General features: G+C 43.9%; 1 protein-coding gene across 5 annotated transcripts in view; it reads left to right on the top strand.

Moving 5' to 3' along the window:
- The window catches only part of KLF3 (Kruppel-like factor 3 (basic)), a 44,817-nt gene that overhangs the window by 13,547 nt on the left and 11,706 nt on the right, over positions 1 to 19,564 (top strand). For all 5 annotated transcript variants that reach the window (XM_015418379.1, XM_015418407.1, XM_015418398.1 and 2 more), the window contains exon 2: positions 12,030 to 12,127. In XM_015418379.1, coding sequence (XP_015273865.1) covers positions 12,071 to 12,127 — 57 coding nt within the window. In that variant the 5' untranslated portion in view covers positions 12,030 to 12,070. The remainder of the gene's footprint in view (positions 1 to 12,029; positions 12,128 to 19,564) is intronic.

The following is a 19,564-nucleotide window of genomic DNA, read 5'->3' as shown; positions in this document are numbered from 1 at the left end:
GAATGTACACCCCTAGCCGCAATTAATACAAAGTGCCGTTAAAGTAGAGGGTGGAGTTATGTAATGCTGTGGCCCACTCATGAGCTCTTAACCAAATGTTGTGGGTCTACAGTGATCTAAAATATACACATGAATTTATTAACTGAAGTGTTAAGGCAGCTTTAGATTTTACTGTGCGTAATAAGCCTTACCCTCACCAGGCTTTGATAACTGAACCGTGAGGTGGATACTACACGTGGTGCTCTGTGGCATACACTGTTCCCATGACTTTTTTTGCATTCTTAAACCAAAAGCATCAAGAGGCTGAAGTCCTGAGTAGAGTATTAGGATGTGGGGTGTCTCAGATTCTTGTCCTCAAACTGCCCTCTGACCTGAGAAGCAGGATTAACCCATTCCCTGTCTCTCTGTCAGTCCGGTGTTTTGTTTTGTTTTGCAAGGTAAAGATATTCATAACCGAAAGTAAGGACAATCCTGCCCAAATTAAGTTGTTTCATTAAAATTCTCATTGATTTCATTCGGAGAATCGAGCATATACCTAAATCTTTTCCATTAAAGTCAGTGTGATTTTGGCATTGGCTAGATTGTGCATAATTCTAAGTTTTTGTTCTTTAAAGTCCTTTTCAAAAGTTTTTTTAATTAAAAAAAAAGCTCTTTCCTTTCTACTTGGAAAGGAAAAACTGTAATACCATTCTACATACTTCATTGATTTTCAGAAGTCGGTTTTTCTTCTTGCCCAGCTATGCATCTGTTTGTCTATGGAAGCCGTAGCTCAAGACAGGAAGCCAGATAACATTCTGCTCTGATAAGGGTGCACATTGTCTCATGGAGGCGGCTGGAGGCACTCAGTAAGGTTTAATAGATATAAAACCAGGGGTGAGAGAAGTAGTGCACAGGATCATGTGGGCGCGAAAGTTTCATAGTGGAAACTTCATAGATCAGATTATTTCTGCTGTGTGGTATGAATACCTAATGAAGAGAAAATTTATTAAAGTTAATTTATTCCCAGCCCACGAATATTTGATCCTGCCCACTCCCAGATATTTGGGCAGGTACATTGCATTGATAAGGTTACTGTACTAGTTCAGGTTATAAGTTGCTCTTCATCAAAACAAAACAGCCAGCTTGTGATTACTGTATCAAACATTTCCTGTTTCCTAGTTGCATCCTAGCAAATTTCAGTAATTATTCAAGGACCTCTTTATTCATGCATACGAAAATGTTTCCTGCGTTCTGCCAGTTTTCATAGCTTTCTTCTAGGGCTGTAATCAGCTACAAATTTAGTTGATTAATCAATGACAATGAAAAATTAAGTACCGGGACCAAGGGTTAAGGGCATCCTTCTTGTTTTTGAAGGTATTTTGGTTCTAGAGTGGGAAAAGTAGCTTTCTTTACCTAAGAATGAATAGTAACTTTTGGGTTTTCTTTTTGTTTGCTTGTTTGTTGTCTGTTACCTTACACAGCCTTCAGGATGCTACAAAGGCTATTGTTGACCAGCAATATTGTTCTGAATTTTTAGAGGCTGGCTGTATCTAGTCTCCCCAAGAGCAAATATTTTGGATATTCATTGTGATCAGTTTGCTAAACACTTTGTGAACAAAAGCATATCACATGTATTTGATCTGACTTGGATGCCACATTATTTAGAGAAGTTTTGGATACTCTTGAGTTTTCTTGTTGGCCAGGTTTCTGTGAATTCTTTTCAGTTTGTACAACCTAAGGATGTGGATGGAATACTTGGAACATTAAGGTCTACCACATGCTTTTTGGACTCTGTCTCTCATGGCTAATTAATTCTGCAAGAGGAGATCTGTCCTTAGGAGGTGAAAGATATCAATGCATTCTTGACCGAAGAGACAACTCCACCACCCCTCGAAAAGGCAGTTGATAGGCTTTTAATTGAAAAAAAGTCAACCTGACTTGAATAACTATAGGGTATTATCTGGTCTGCACCTTTTGAGCAAGGTCTTGGAGAAGATAGTGGTCCTGTAGGTCCAGGCATTGCCAGAGAATCCCTTTCAGTCTGCCTTTCAACCAGATCACGGCACAAAATAGCTATGATCACCTCATCTTAATGGATGATCTGTGGCAGTCTTCTAATTAGGGGGACTGTATCTCTGGCCCCAGTCACATGGGCCAGATAACATGGCTGTTCGCCCCGGAGCAAAATAAAGCATTGTAGCCCGATCACACGGTCCCCCGAGTCTCCGTGCTTCGGCTGTTAGCTGGCAGTCACACTGCGATACTGCAGCGTGGCAAAGAAGCGGTGCGATCACACAAGCGTTTCGCGTTTGTGCACATGCGCGGTTCCACAGAGCAGCACTGCTTTCAGTTTCGTGTTTGTGCGCATGCACTTACGAAAAACATCCGGTTTGCGACAGGACGTGGACGGGCGCCGGATGCCACGGGATACTAGCGCTCCCGCGATCAGACGCCCACCTGTGCCGTGCATTTTCCAGATACTAGTGCACTTTCCTTGGTACTTTTTCACTCCGCACCTTTGGCGGGACACCACGGTTGGGCACGGGTACGCTACGCTTCCCAGATGTTGCGGTGTGATCGCGCCCCAAAAATCCACCCGACATTTGTGCCTTTTGTGCGGCAAATTCTCCGTGTGACCGGGGCCCCTGTTGGTTTTCCTGGAACTTGCTGAGTTTTGATACCATAGCCTCTGGTATCCTTTTTAACTGCCTGGCAGAGATGGACTTGACTGTGCTAGAGTGGTTTTGGTTCTTTTAGGAAGGTAAGTTTCAGAAGGTGGTGCTGGGGATGACCCCTTAGTCATTGGCCTACAAGGTTCCCTCTTTTCTACTGTCCTTTTTAACATCTACATGAAGCAGCTGGTAGAGATCATCAAGTGATTTGGTTTGTCACCAGCATGCAGAAGTCCCTTGATACTTTCTCTCTCTCTTACTTTCCTTTCCTTCAAGATTCAGGGAAGCTGTGAACGTTTAACAAGTATCTGGATGCTGTAGAGGGTTAACAACCTGAAGTGAAATCCAGAAGAGCTGTGATTAGGGAGTAAAACCTGGTCTGAGAATAGATGTTCAACTTGCATCGTATGAGGTTGTACTCCCTTAGAAAGCGCAAGCTCACATTTTGGGCATGCTGTTGGATGCCCAGGTGATAGAAGTAGTCAGGTGTGCACTTTTTCCAGCTTAGGTCAGTTAGCCTGCTGTGGCCTCTTTTGGAAAAGGTGGACATGGCCGTAATCAAATGACTTGGTAACATCCAGGTTGAACTACTGTAATGCACGGTATGAGGAGATGCCTTTCAAGACTGTTCAGAAGTTTCAGCCGGCTTGATAAGTAGTGGCCAGATTTTTTACAGGGACTCGTTGAACTGAGTACATTACTGCCTTCCATCTTGTGCCATCTTGTGCCAGTTCCATTGGCTGCCAGTCTGCTTCCAGGGCCAATACAAACTGCTGGTGTTAACCTTTAAGGCCTTAAATGGCTTGAGTTCATGGTTTCTGGTGGGGGCCCCTTCATCTGTGCATAATGGCTGAGGTCAGCTGAGGATGCCTGAATGTGGAAACCCATTCTGAGAAATTGCAGTGGAAACCAACACAGTACTACGAGCTTTTGTGGTACTACAAGTTATTTCCTGGTTCATACCAGTTAGGATACTGCCGGGAATCTTTCTACATTGTCTTTTAAATTGAGATGTACTTACTGGTCGATGACTGTAATAATAAACTGACCAAACTGACTGACATAGTGGTGTTCTTGAAAACTGGACCTGTTTTCTTTGGAACTTGCTCCTCTCTGCTCTCTGGACATCAGATGAAATCTTGTTTCGTCCACAAGGGCTTTGTCAGTTAAATGCTTGTTTTGTGTGGATTTTAGTATTGTGAGTTGCCTTGAAAATTTATTCTTATAATATTAGTAAACTACCTGCTATTTAGTTAATAAAGGAATGGATAATGTGGACTTTGGGGTGCTATCAAACTAAAGTGTATCCAGCAGTTTTAACTCTCACATTGAAATCGCTAGGATTTAAAAGGCTTTGTCAGTTAAATCTGTCTCTAATGCTTGTAAGTTTTTCATGGCTGCTATCTAGTAGGGGCAGATTGGTCATTAAGGCCACCAGAAAAGTCCTGGTGGTGTGATGACCTCGGAGGGAGCTGCCACCCTAGTGTGCTGCCATTATGCTGCCATAATGGTTGGGGGTGGGATGCTTGCTTGCCCTGTGTACCAAGTACCGCCGCATTCCTTCTTTGCCTCTGTAACGCTTGCTTATCTATGGCCTTGCAGGTGGTGTGTAGTGTCTGGGATTCAGGGAACCGTGGGAGCGCTTTCGATTCCCAGCTTCGGCTCTAATCGCCTGGGGCTCCTTCTCCCACGCGCGGGAATGTGGCTAATTGGCCTAAGGAAGGGGGGGTGCATACGAATACCCTATATCCCATTATGCTTGTAGAGGTGACGCCATTCTTAACAGTGACTTTGTTACTGCATCTATAGCTCTGCAGTAAAGTATAACCTTTCTGATAAGCGTGTACTCAGTTGTTGGCTGTGGGATCTGACACCCAGTCTCGGGGTGGCCCCCATGAGGTTGGCAAGTGGGAGGTCTTGCTGCCACAATATGAGGGCCCCCTGCTGTCCTGTGCAGTGTGAGTAGGCTGCAACCTCAGGCCATCAGCCCCTCCCTCCATAAGGTGCCCAGGAGCCACCACCGTTACTTCCACTGTGAGCCAGGGGCATCTACCTCGTGAAAGGTGGCAGGAGACCCTCAGTGAGTCTGTCTTCCACCACCTCCTCCTCCCCCTGTTTGGGGGGCAGGGCTGTTTTGGCCTTCCAGTCTGCTCTGGAAGATTGTCTGGATCCTCTTTTGATACTTACTGTAGAAATCAAAGGCAGTAAATATATTTTCCTTTCATTTGTGTTCCCCAGCGTCTCCCCATCCCCCATTTTTTTCTCTACAAGGTTACAGTTGGAGAAATGCCTTTAGGACTTCACTTGGACTTTACCTTTGCACCTGTCCTTATTTGCATACAAAAAAAATCAATTGCTTCACTTACCTTGTCAAAGTACGGGGTGTGAGCACAACCTTATCAAAAGCTGTGTCCTGTTCGGACAAGTTGCCTTGCCTTGGCAAAAATCCACAGGGTGGAGTGGTTGGGAGGAGACAGAAAAGTAAAACCTTGAGGCTTGTTAATGCAGAGAGAGGGTGGAATGTTTGCTTACTGGATCATGGGTAATTATTTAGCTTCAGATTGCATACAGCCTAAATACTTTTACGTATATTAAAACATCTGATGCAAAATAATTTATCTGAAAGACTCCCGAGACTCGCCTCTGAATTAGTAAACCTACCTACTTGAAATAATACCTTTGTTTCCCAACAATTGACGGTATTTTATAGTTAAAATATGGTCTAATAATTCTTCATCTTTCCCCATTTTCTGAATTGCTGTTTTACCTAAGTATTACCAGCATTGTGCCATTACTGTTATTAATTTCATCTTATCCTTGCTGAATTACAAGGATCCCATTCAAAGAATGAGAGGAGGTGCTAAGGTGAGAGGCAGAGTCCAGCACTGCAGTGTCACAGCCAGTTTGGTGTAGTGGTTAAGTGCGCGGACTCTAATCTGGGAGAACCGGGTTTGATTCCCCACTCCTCTACTTGCACCTGGCTGGATGACCTTGGGCAAGCTGTAGTTCTGAAAAGAGCTGTTCTTGAAAAAAGAGCAGTTTCTTTCAGAGCTCTCTCAGCCCCACCTACCTCACAGGGTATCTGTTGTGGGGAGGGGAAGGGAAACGAGTTTGTAAGCCCCTCTGAGACTCCTTTAGGTAGTGAAGGGCGGGGTATAAATCCAATCATCATCATCATCTCCTCCTCCTCTTCTTCTTCTTCATCTTCATCTTCATTGATTTCTTGCTCACCCAGGCCTTTACAGCTTCCTGGATCAGCACTTGTTTTTTTTTATTTACTGTCAAAAGTAAATGAAATGTTTCTTCTAAAGATTCAGTTGGAAGGAGACAACAGATTCTGAACCTAAGGCTGTCTTAGTTTAAATAGGGTGTTGGATTGGAAGCAGACCTAAGGAGCTCAGCAGTTGTGCAGGGGATAAGAAAAGAGCATCGGTGGTTGGCTTCAGGTTACCAAATGTGCATTTAAAAAGCCATTTTTCACGTGACAGACATAATAGGATAGGAGCTTTTAGCAGTGGGGTTGGAGTTCTTGATACGCTATATATATATACAGGAATCAAGAACAAAAAAAAAATCCGTTTAATAAACACTTTCGTACTCATTAGGAAATCTGTTCAGGCCAGAGTGCATTCCATATAAGAATCCCCCCTTTGGGTAATAGTCTTCATACTGTTGCCAGCTCCGGTTTGGGAAATACCTAGAGACTTTGGGGGTGGAGCTTCAGGAGGGCAGGGCTTGGGGAGAGGAGGGACTTCAGTGGGATATAATGCCATAGAGTCCACCTTCCAGAGTGGCCATTTTTCTCCAGGGGAACAAGTCACTGTTGCAATGTTCCCTCTAAGCAGTGGAATCTTGTGAGCAAAAATCTGCTTTGTGAGCTACTGGCATTAAAGTTGTGAGCAAGCGGTTTGGCTTCTGCATAAATCAGTTTGCTCTGGAGCCCTCCTTCCTGAGCTAAGACAAAAATGCGTGAGCTGGAGGCTCAAAAACTGAGCTAGCTCACACCAACTCAGCTTAGAGGGAACACTGGTTGTAATCCCAGGAGATCTCCAGCCACCACCTGGAGGCTGGCAACCATACCTCCCAGCCACCCATAGATCTAAGGAACAGTGTTTTGTTCAAACTGGCATTCTGTAGGTACGCTCCTGCTATTTCCATGGCCACAGAGTTAGTCTTTACAGCTGCCTTGATTCTGGAAATCTCAAAAGGGAGGATAGCCATGGAGTATCAGTTCGGCCAATATACTCTTCCACGTAATGCCTGCACACAGGTAAAGTAGGGTGGGGTCCCCCTGTTAGCCTTTTACTTGTGTGAACCAGCCCCAAGCCAGGACAATGTGCCTAATTACGAAAACAGAAAACCAAAACTGAAGTGCAAGACTTACTCCAGCTCAGGTGGTTGAAACTCAAAGAGCGGAAGTGCAAAAGTTCAGAATTCTCTTAGGAAATGAAATATGGCTGTTCATTTGTATGGCTGGCTATTCATTAGAAGATCTACTGTGCCAAGGCCAAAACATCAGCCTTTGCCATTGTAGAGTTTTGGTCAGGGCTGGAAATCTTGAAAAATTGGGGGAGAAGAGCATTCTGTTGGTGTCTGTTCTAGTGCCCCCTTTTGCTGTATCCCTCTCCTGGCTTTTGACTGCTTTGCTCGTGAGATTATTTTTTTAAACAGAGGTAAGGGTGATACATCTTTTAACAAGATATATCCTTTAGCAAGACGTGGGAACTCTGTATATATGCAAAGCTATTGCTTTGTGGTATGGTGCATGCTTTGCTTTTGTAGAAGTTCCCAACTCTTGTTAGAGGACATCAGGAAACAGAATTAGGGGGGAAATCCCTTGAGTCTCCGGAGAGCTGGTGTCAATCGATATGCTCATTACTATGCTAGATGGACAGCTGAGGCATGTGTGAGGCATTGCGTGCTCAGTGCCTGCTGAGCTGAAAAGATCAGACAAGCCATAAATTGATAATGAAACTTCTGACTTCTTGTGCTGAGATGTATGATATCACAGATATCTTGTGATACAGGGGTTTCTTTTCACATTTTAATGAGAAATGAAGGCCAACAGGTTTTCTGATCTTCGTTTCAGCAAAGATGGTAAACCTCTCTCGACGAACATGAAGTAGTTTTGCGGTGGCTCTGTCTATACCAGATTATGCTATAAGGTCCTTCTGAAGAAGAATCTGAGCAACATTATTGCCATCAGAATTTAAATTTTATGTTGTTTTAAGGGAAAACCTGCAAATCCACTCATGCATCCCCCTTATGGACTGGGTTGCTATTGTACCAGTGTTACGTAATGTGGCATGGCTCAGCCTTAGTGTTATGCTTGGGAGCCGACATGGAACTTGCCGATATTGAGTGAAAATGAAAAATAACCTAAAAGCAATGTTGCTGTTGCATTTGTCACTTGTTCATAGTGAAATCTACTGGCAGGGCACATACAATGGGCTTTTTGAGATATATTACTGGTGCCACCTATGGATAGAAATGGAATATGACAATTTTAGTTTTTAAAATGGTTTTTGTTGTTGTTCAGTCGCACAGTCGAGTTCGACTCTTCGCAACCCCATGGACCAGATCACGCCAGGCCTTCCTGTCTTCCGCCGTCCTCTGAAGTTTGCTCAATTTCATGTTCGTTGCATCTATGACACTGTCTAGCCATCTCATCCTTTGCCGTCCCCGTCTTCTTTGACCTTCAATCTTTCCCAGCATCAGGGTCTTCTCCAGTGAGTGCTCCCTTCTCATTGGGTGGCCAAAGTATTTGAGCTTCAGTTTCATTATCTGGCCTTCCAGGGAACAGTCAGGGTTGATTTCTTTTAGGATTGACTGATTTGCAGGACAGAACAAAGTTTGAGTCCAGTGGCACCTTTAATACAAACAAAGTTTTGTTCAAGTTATAAGTTTTCATGTACATGGACATGAGCAGGACTGGTTAAGTGTAGGCATGGATGCACTCTTCAGCACTTCGGAGGCCTGCAAAAATATATCATGAACCAGAACACTGCATCAGATTTTCGTATGGAGTTGCGTGTCTTGGATCTTAACTTGAATGCAGTATTTATGAACTAGTAGATCTGTTTGTTCTGGAAGAGCTCACTTTCAGTTTGAAAAGCCTTGATTTTGCTTTTATAATTCAGGAAGTTGGTTTAGAGATTGCAGATTTTCGGCTTCTTTTAACTTGCCTTTGTTTCTAGCCTTTATCATTTATTGCCGTTGTGTCTTCATACTTAACTTCTTAAGAGTCAGGCTCAAAAGTATACTTAAAAACTAAAGCCAAGAGGTTTTAGATGTTAAAAAGAGTAATGGACCGCAAAGCCATGGTTCCCTGACTTGTATGCAAGCTGTAGGTCAAATGTTGCCCGCGTCTGGCCTAACATGCCAAACATTCGCTAACGCTCCAAGAGTGAATCCATGGCTAAATAGTGCATGTTTCCATGACTGCAGATAGCTGCATAACTCAGACGAAAAAGAACATTGGCAACAAGTATTTAGGAGCTGCGGTGGCTCAAGTGGTTAAGACGCTGAACTGCAGGCTGTGGAAGGTCAGTAGTTCAGCAGTTCGAGACCCGGGTGCCGCATGACGGAGTGAGCTCCCATCTCTAGTTCCAGCTCCTGCCAACCTAGCCGTTCGAAAGCAAGAAATTGCAAGTAGATAAATAGGGACCACTTCGGTGGGAAGGTAACAGCGTTCCGTGTGCCTCGGCATCTAATCATGCCGGCTACATGACCACGGAAACGTCTTCGGACAGCACTGGCTCTTCGGCTTTGAAACCAAGATGAGCACCGCAACCCTAGAGTCGGACTCGACTGGCTTTCGAGCAAGGGAACCTTTACCTTTACAATCTGAATGAGGCTTGTGGGTGTGCTTTTTAAGGGGAGAGGATGTGCAATGTCACGTCTGCTTTTGCTCTGAGACCTCCATCTATCTCAAACTTGGGATCTGCTCATGTATCTGTGACCCTCACCCTGAAGTGTTTCTTCAGCAATCATGTTTAAAAAGCATTGAGAGAATCTAGCTAGATAACCGTGGCTGAAAATCTGCCAACATTCAGACTTCACAAGAATTTACAGGGCCCTCTCTGTTTAACAAGCTACATGAAATGTAATTTGTAAAGTAGCATCAGCCTCCCCAAACAAATAAGAATATTGTAATAAGCAGGGCTTTTTTGTAGAAAAAGCCCAGCAGGAACTCATTAGCATAATAGACCACACCCAACAGCAGACAATCATTAGCATATTAGGCCACACCCTTGACAGCACAGCACATTAGCATATTAGGCTGCACCACCATGTTACCAGAAGTGTGGTCATCCAGCCACACCCACCTTTTGCTTCTTATTCTGTTTACTTTGTTGTCAAAACCCAGAGGGTTTTTTTTGTAACAGGAACTCCTTTGCATGTTAGGCCACACACCCCTAATGTAGCCAGTCCTAATGAGTTTCTGCTGTTGGGTGTGGCCTATTATGCGAATGAGTTCCTGCTTCGTGTGGCCAACTCAGGAGTCAGCCGGAACTCTGTTCCTGTGCGTTCCTGCCCAAAAATAGCCCTGGATAAGGCACTAGTACTAAACGGAAGGTTCCTGTTCCTTTGCAATGCCATTTCTTTCTCCTTGGTTTTTTTTACCTCCCTATTCACTCATGACAGGTGTAGCGACCATTCTGAAGTATTTGCAAGACTTCAGTTTTATATTACAAATTAGCTTGAGCTGGGCGACATATAGAAGTGGCTTTTTCCCTTTGAACTAAATTGATAGGCTGAGGGCACAATCTTTATTTCTTACAGTTGTTACAAACACCATTGCAGAGTTATTCTACATAATTAAATATTTTCTTCGAGAAATAATTGCAACATCAGTTCTGGGTCCTGATTAGCATTTTGCTTACTGATACCTTCCTAATCGGTTCCTCTTCAGCATACTCTTTTTTTTTTATGAGACAAGTTCTAATTTGTATGACTAGGAATAAATGCTGCTGATAATTGTACTTCCATCACCTCCTGAATCCAACAGTGTATTTCTGTGTATGAGAGTCCGTAAAGCAACATGAACTACAGATTTGTAAGAGTTGCCACTTAACATGAACAATAGTGACCTGTCCCGGTTCTTTAAGGTTTATGTATCATAGTAGCCCTTAATAGAGCATGAACTGTATGGAGAATCCTTTCTTCATGCGCTGCACTGCAGTCATAAATGTAATTAGGCCTAAGATCTCTACTGAAATAGTGAGATTGTACAAAGGGAGTCAGGTTAAACTATCAAGCATATGATTCACTTGGCATGTCAGGTTTTTCTTTTAATGAAACAAAAGTCCAGTGGCACATTTTTTTAGCCTGTCTTTCATGCCAGACAACTTAGCAGTTGTAATTCCTTTGAACAATCTCTGTTTGTGTCTAAAATGCGTTGTGATAATTTTATCATGTCTGCATTCACACTCATTTTACTTTTTGGGATTGAGTCCCAGAGTTCTCCAAATGAGTTCCTTGCTTAAGCAGACTTTCAATAGAACTTCTGTTACACAGATACTTTTATAATTCCTCTTATATTGTGTTCTAGGTTAGGGGCTCTATCTGAGAAGCATGTCAGACATAAATAGTGGGTGCGAGCTTTCATAATAGTGATATACTACATGAATTACTGACACAGAACTTTACCCATATCAAGGATGTGTTCCTCAAAGATTTCGCTTCTGGGCACTAAACTGACATTGGGTGGCTTCTACACAATTATACTTTGCAGAAAAGAGAGGCAAATGTCTTCAGCGTGTGCCTTTAAATGCTGACTGGTAACATCTGAAGAGGGTCATTGTAAGAAAAATAGGAGTGGTTTAACATAGTGCTGGGGAATTTTCTTAGATAAATAAGTTTAAAACAGTGGGGGGGGGTTTGTTTTCGTAAGATTCTCTGTTGTAAAGCTGGTTCCAAATTTGAATTACTTAACTACATCTTTAATTACAATCTATTGTGTTATTGCCATAAGTTTCCTGAAGCTTTGTGATACCACGATTCACAAAAGATTGTTGCCCAAGAGTGTCTGAGAACAGAGAATGAGCATCATGTTTGAACTTGCAGCCCTCAAATTAATGCAGTGTTTTGGCACACTTTTGAGAATAAGTGTAGCCTAGTCTGAGTTGTAAGCAAGGAAATTCCTGGTTGAAATTTCACAAACTCTTAACACCATCAGTATACCATTATTAGCCTGAGGCCTGTCTGCCTTCAGCCCCCTTATATAGAGATAATACTAGCACACCTTTATAAAGCTCGTTCTAAGAATCATTAGAATATTTGTAAAAGATTTGGCGTGCTATGTTAGAGTCAAGTACTATTGTTACTGCTTTTTCATAAATTTTAAAAAATTCTCTTGCTTTTTCTTATTCTTAGAGTCCTGGATAACACCAGCACAAGTAGAGCTGATCAAGAAGATGTTAATGTTTGACCCCATCCCAATCAAGCAAGAAGCCATGGAGCCCATTCCAGTGGTCAGTCTTTATAAAAGTTCAAATTTCTGTTGATGTCTATTATGTTGTAGTCCGATGGACACCAGGGATATGAGGCAGGAATTTTTCAGTGCTTTATTTTTCTGAAGTAAACTTTCCATTTTGAAACATTCATTGTTTTCATAAAATTAATAACAGTGAATGGATACCATTGCCAACCAACGCTCTCTCTAAGCTGTGGAGTCCTGTGAGCAAAAATTCTACTTTGTGAGCTACTGGCATTAAAGTGAGTGAGCAATTTGGCTACTGCATAAATCAGTTTGCTCTGGAGCCATCCTTCCTGAGTTGAGAAAAAAATGCGTGAGCTGGGGGCTAAAAATCTGTGAGCTAGCTCACACTAACTTGGCTTAGAGGGAACACTGTATGCCAACATAATATGAGGCAAGCCAAACAGTTTCAAAATTGAAAATAATGTTTTCAGGTCGCTATCCCTGGGTATTTTGTGAGAGAGTACATGCATGTTATTTGTAAATAGGTGATTGGGGGTGGGAGAGGTAAAACCATAAATGCATAGTACTGTCCAAATGTCTCCTCTCCTTCCTACACAGTGCAAATGATATTATTTTTCCAATCTGATATGGGACTACAAAGTAAAGCAAGTGATGCCGCAGAGAATGATAGCGATGTGGGCTTCCCAGAGATCCCCATGGAAGAGAGTTAAATTCTGTTAAAATAAAGGAGTGGACAACTACATCCATGGCATATCATGGACAGTTCTTTGGGGGTGTGATAAAATTTGTGTCAGCAATTCCCTGTGCCTTTGGTGTGTTTCCTAAATTTATACAATGTAAGGGAAGTACAAGACCGGACCTGGATGGTCCAGGTCTTCTGATCTTGAAAACTAAGCCGAGTCAGCCCTGGTTACTACTTGAATGGGAGACCACCAGGGGTCATTTGGGGGGGACACAGGGGGACGCCATCCCCCCAGGTGAGGTGCGGGAGGGCGGGGCCTGGAGCTCCCTGCTGGTGCCCGCTAGAGGTCGCCGCCGGCTGTGGGGAGGACACACTTCCGGTGATGTCAGGGGGTGTGGCATATGCTAATGAGTTATGCTAATGAGTCCCCCTAGCTCTTTTTCTACGAAATGACCCCTGGAGACCACCAAGGAAGTCCAGGGTTGCGGCACCGAGGCAGGCAATGGGAAACCACCTCTGAACGTCTCTTGGCTTGGAAACCCCATGGGGTTACCATAGGTCAGCTGTAACTTGACAGCAAAAAAGAGGGGAAGTACATACCAAATTCTGTTCATAATTTTTACAAGTATTATATCAGTAAAAATAATTTCCATACAACAATCTGAATTCATTTGAATATAACACAAACCATATTTGATTAATTTTCCCCTGATAGTGTATTTCTGTTTAAGTATTTACTGCACATAGGCCCCGGTCACACAGGCCAGATAACGCGAGGGTGAGGTGTGGCTGTTTGCCCCGGAGCAAAGTTAAGCACGGCAGCCCAATCACATGTCCCGTAGTATGCCATTAGGTGCTGATCACACGGCTATCCTGAAGCAAGGCAAAGAAGCGCCGTGGTGCGATCACACCGGCAATCGCTAGGCGCCGCTTCTGTGGCAAATGGAATTTTTTTCTCACTGACGTTTGCGCATGCGCATGATCGAGCCAGCGCATCCTGAGGAGACAAAAAAAACCCATCCGGTTTGCAACGGGACATGGACGGGCGGCGGATGCCACGGGATTCGAGCAGAAATGCGATCAGACACCCGCCCTTGCCCTGCATTTTCCGGAAACTAGTACATTGTTTGTGGTAGTTTTTTGCTCCGTATCTTCAGCGGGAAGCCACGGGTTAGCCACGGGTGAACTATGCTTCCCAGATGTTGCAGTGTGATTGCGCACCAAAAATCCGCCTATAATCTGTGTCTTTAACACGGCAACTTCTCTGTGTGAATGGGACCGTAAATTAGTATGAGGTACTTTTTAAAAAGGAAGGGCTGTGATGGCTCAAGTGGTTAAGACACTGAACTGCAGCCCGGAAGGTCAGTAGTTCAGCAGTTCGAGACCTGAGTGTGCCGCATGACGGAGTGAGTTCCCATCTCTGGTCCTAGCTCCTTCCAACCTAGCAGTTCGAAAGCAAGAAATTGCAAGTCGATAAATAGGTGCCACTTTGGTGGGAAGGTAACAGCGTTCCGTGTGCCTTGACATCTAGTCATGCCGGCCACATGACCACGGAAATATCTTTGGACAGCGCTGGCTCTTCAGCTTGGAAACGGAGATGAGCACAGCATCCCTAGAGTCGGATTCGACTGGCTTTCGAGCAAGGGAAACCTTTACCTTTACTTTTTAAAAAATCACTAAATATAAGTCAAAATAACAGATCATGCCCTGACCTGGATAGCCCAGGCAAGCCTGATCTCATCAGATCTTTCAAAAGCTAAGCAGGATCGACTGTGGTTAGTACTTGGATGGGAGACCTCCTTGGAATACCAGCAGTTGGGAGGACAGGGGCAGGCATTATTCAGCCACCTCTCTGAATATCCTGCAGGCCCCCAGTAGGGGTCAGTCACCAGAGGTCAACATGACTTCCAGGTGCAGACACACACACACACACAAATAAATACAAAAAGGGGTGGGGGGAGAACAGATCATGTTGTATTCAGGACATTGGGAATTATTCTAGTTTGTATTTTTTTCTGGGAAGCCCACATCACTGGAAGATGGTAACGCCTAATGATACAGTTTTCTTCATTTCATTAGGAGCAAGAACAGATTTACATCTTGAAAAGCAGTCATTACTCTTCATACCCAGAACCATTAGTTGGACAATTAGCATATCTACCTTTTTTCCCCCCTGATGAAGACTCTGTACAGACAGGAGTTTAAAAGGGTCATCATTTCCTAGCATGGAGATGAAGCGATGGGAAAAGCTGTGGAACTGTTAAGGGCACAGTGTCTTCGTGGGCCAAAAAAGTGACCTAGCGCTATACCCGCTAAGCCAGTAAATTATAAAACTTTTCCTGTGTTTGGTACTGTCTGCCTCATCTCTCCATGTCAGTCAGTTTTGTCACATGTCAGTTTTTGAGAACTCACACCAGAGCGACATGCAGGATACAGGAAGGAAGAAGTACATTAGCACTGTTGAAGGAAAGACATTTACTCTAGGAAGGTACTAGGGTGAGCCCGGTGCCGACAAACCTGTTTGCTTTGTTTGCCTCTGTGTAGTTGGAAAATAGTTCCGTAGGGGGGAAATTAGACCAAGGACTGTATTCAGAGGCTTTGTTGGTAACGAGAAGGTTATAAAATTAGATCATCTCTGTGTCTGAGCTGTTGATTTTCCTACCAGCAGTGGTTGTAAAAGGTATAAGGCTTGCTTTCAAAGACCTAGAAACACAGCTGTCATGGATATTATTCTTCGTAACGTGTGTTAGAAGGTCTCCAGAAAACCGTAGACAATTTTTAAAAAATACACTTTATTGAATGAACATTTGGAATATATTAATTCATTTCTTTACCCAAACTGATTGTGACCAATGAGTCTTTGGCTACTAAACCATTGGCAGTGTAGCCAAATTGTGTGTGGCTGTATTTTGGAAGAGAGGAAGTGAACAGAGAAGAGAGTGTGGTATCTTTGCAGGTGAGGCTTCAGACAAGGCAGGATAGGAGTCATCTTTTTGAGGGTCTTGGCCAGAGTGTGTGTTACGAAGAATATTCACATGAATTAGTGTTTTTGTAGGATCGTGTGTCGGTTTAACCTTCAGTTTTGCCTACATTTACTTCGGTTTAACCTACATCTTAGCTACAAAAGGCTGATATATAAAAACTTTAGAAACACACAGATATATATTGCAAAAAATATCAGGAGTTGTAAAAAAAACACAAAATCCCTTTAAAAGTATGATATAGTCAGTCACTACTTTCTCTCTTGATTCCCAAATACCTGGTGGAACAAGAATGGCCTTATTCTGCTTTAGTAATATTAAAGCATTTAAAAAAAAAAAATTATAATTTTGATAATTTGAAGGTCAAAGAAGACGGGGGCGGCAAAGGATGAGATGGTTAGACAGTGTCATAGATGCAGCGAACATGAAATTGAGCGAACTTCAGAGGACGGTGGAAGACAGGAGGGCCTGGCGTGATCTGGTCCATGGGGTCGCGAAGAGTCGGACTCGACTGTGCGACTGAACAACAACAACAGTATTAAAGCAGAGAGAGCTCAACTAGTCCTGTGAGGGAACTAGAACTTGGGCCTGCCACTTTTTTTTAATTTATAATTTGTATTAAAGAATTCAACAATATGACAAAAAACCTGTCCTTAGGTTTGCCAACAACTTGGAGGGGAACGGCCCCCTCCCTTTAACAGAGGTCTAATGGGATGTTATTTGCCTCCATGCCTTGAACATCTTCAGCAGCCCATTTCCACACATCAGGACTTTGTTAAAAGAACAAGCTGCTTTTTTCTCCAGATTTGTCACAGGGAGGGTTGTCAGCAGTCTAATTTTCACAGTGCTGCAACTCTGAGCATGGCAGGAATTGCCTCGTAACAGAGAAGATGCTCTGTGAGGCACTTTGAGGGACAGGAGCATTCGCTAATGCAACGCCAGCTATCTGTATTATATACTTCTACTTTTGAAAAAATGAAAGGTTTGCCCATGACTAGTGCATTTTATTACGTTTGGAGGCCTATTAAGAACTTGCTTGCAGATTTTCTTCAGCAGTTATTCAGCAGGGATTAAGAGATTACAGGAGACTTTGGCAGACGACTCTCTGTTGCTGCTACTTTTGGGAGATTTGTTGCATCACCTTGATAAACTGCTTTCCTTGATTATCTGATAGTAATCACAATTTACTGGGAAGCAACATCCTGTCTGATTTGCATGGACCTTTCTTTCAAGCTAGTTATGCTTTGCTTGTAAATGTGCAGAGACCAGCCTGCAACACTTGCACAACTTTGAAGGACCAAAACTCTGAGAAGGATTTATATTGTGGAAAGAAAAACAAACTGAGGTCCCGGTCACACGGAAGGTTTTGGCCCGGGAGAGGGACGGATCGGGGGCGCAGCAAACGGGCACGATCTCACCTCAACATCTGGGAAGCGGCGCGCACCAGTCCCTGATCCGGCCCTTCAGGCCGAAAACCCGCAGTAAAAAAGAACCACCCCCAGAGGAAGACTTACCGGGAACGCCACATCAAGCGTGGCCGTGGGATCGCCGCCGCACCCGTCGGCTGCGCAGTTCGGCTGCCTCGCTCCCCTTTCAGTGGCTTCCCCCCGCCATCTGATCGTGCCGGGGAGGAAGTGTGCGGCAGCTCAGGGGATCTATGTGATCCCACCGCCGCATGTCTCTTTTGGTGCGGCTTTAAAAAGCCACACTTTGCTGGTGCTTTCCCCCCCTGTGTGTCAGGGGCCTAAAAACCTTTGTATTAATTTGCATCGTAGTCTGTTGTTAATTTGAAGGAGGAGGGGGGGGTTCCATAGATGTTACAATACAAATTAGAAAAGACCTCTAGTCCAAGGAGCTGTTCTCCAAGTTAAGTGACTCTTTCTCCAACAGAGGAGCCACTTAAATTAGGGGAAAGGGTCCTCAGATTGGAAGAAGGCTTCAAACTAAAGCCATGAGGGGTATAATTAAAACTCTGCTCAGTGGAGTGGTAGGATATGGGTGTGATCCACACCTATCAGTAAACGGTGAAAAAACAGGTTGCTTTGTTTTTCACTGCCCAATATTGGGTGTGGTTTTAAAGGAATTGCCACACTTTCATAATAGGAGATTACACCCAGAGAATGTTGTCATCTTTCCATTGGGCCATTCAATTGTGGAACTGTGTTAGTACCCATATGAATGATATAGCAGATGTAATTATAGTGTTGTTGAGTACGTACAACCCTGTTGAGTACGTACAACGTGAAACAGTAAATGTGGTGCTTTGAGGTTAAAGTAACCGATTTCCCGATACCAGAGGTGTTAGCAAAAAAGGTTTTGCTACACAAATAAATGCAGTGAGATGCCTCTGCAGTATGAAGAGTGTTCTGTTTTTTAAAAACAATCTCTCAAGGAAAACGGGACTTTTTTTCAGGCGGGTTTGTTTGTTCGTAGAGAGTCTGTGTAAATCTTCCCTGGATGGAGCTGATAAATTACAGGAGGACAGTGAAGTTGAGAGAAGAAACATTGAAATCCGGCTGCAATATTTGAACAGTTAAAGGTGTTTCCAGACGGACAGAGTGCTAAACGGGTGGCATCTGTTAGCCACATGAGGTGGAAACGATGCCACTACCTGAGGAAACGATTCCGCTACTTCACCATCCATGAGCTCTTCGTGATAATGCTTTTTCATCATCAAATGTTTGATAGCAAGTTACACCACATTAACACGACTACAATGACTGCTTTATTGAAGCAGCCTTTTGTGGGCAGAGATCACAAATATAGAGTTAGGCTTTCTCCCTAGATGTGTTAAGTGGGGAAATACCGTAACTCTCCAGTATAATTTGGTAAAACTGCTTTCCAATTTAAACGTCTTTGAAAAACCATCTTGGTCAGGATAGGCCCAGAAGGACCCCAGGCATGTAACTGGTGGGTCTAATTTTCTGGAATATATTTGACAGCTTTTGTCAAGAAAATATTTGGTGGGATCCAAGTATTCGGTGGATGGTGTAAATTAGCAGAAGCCGGTCTTTACTGTCTCCTCCTTTCCTTAGCAGCCACTGGGAACCCCTTAAAACCAGTTGGAGGGGCAGCTGACCCCCCCCCCCCCACCTGGCACACAACTCAGGAGGCTGCAGCAAGGAGGAGAGTTGACTGAAATCGTCCTATCACACTCTTGCATGAGCAGAGCTCCTCCTTTTATGCAGGTTTCATTAAGCTACTAGGTAGGGAGGGAAAACAATGAGGTGCGGCTATAAACAATCTAATTGAAAAACTATATTGCTTCAAACTGAGCAGCGGTAGCTGCTGATGGTCTCAAGACAGTCCAGTGTGTGGCTTTTCTGCTCAGCATTGCTACATGTTCTGATACCGTAGTCACACTATGTGGCTGCAATCATACGCACAATTAGACCCGACATAGGCACGAATGCCAGGTGGATTTAAACGGAGCGATCAGACAACAACATCTGGGAAGCGCCCCGCAGCCGTCGGCCACCCATTCTGCTCCACCGTAGAAGCAGAGTTAAAAGACACCAGGGAAAATCTGGTAGTAAATGGGTTGCAACGGGCCACAGGTGGACTTTCCCCTGTCCCCTCTCATGCCGTCAGGATGGTCTGGTCAGGCCATCCCGTCTCCGTGCCGTTTCCCCCCCCACACCCTTTCCAGTATGCGCATCATCGCAACCGCCTTAGGGAGCCCTCAGTGCGGAGGTGCAGTTCACCGATTCCTTGTTCAAACGCATGGGAAACAAATGGCACACAAAAAAGAGACTCACCCGCAGTTGCGTCTGATCACACACTGACGGGCTGCGGCCGCAGCTTC

This window comes from Gekko japonicus, unplaced genomic scaffold (genome assembly GCF_001447785.1).
Source record: "Gekko japonicus isolate JY-2015 unplaced genomic scaffold, Gekko_japonicus_V1.1 scaffold55, whole genome shotgun sequence".
Classification (NCBI taxonomy): domain Eukaryota; kingdom Metazoa; phylum Chordata; class Lepidosauria; order Squamata; family Gekkonidae; genus Gekko; species Gekko japonicus.
This window is presented reverse-complemented; position numbering and strand designations above follow the sequence as displayed.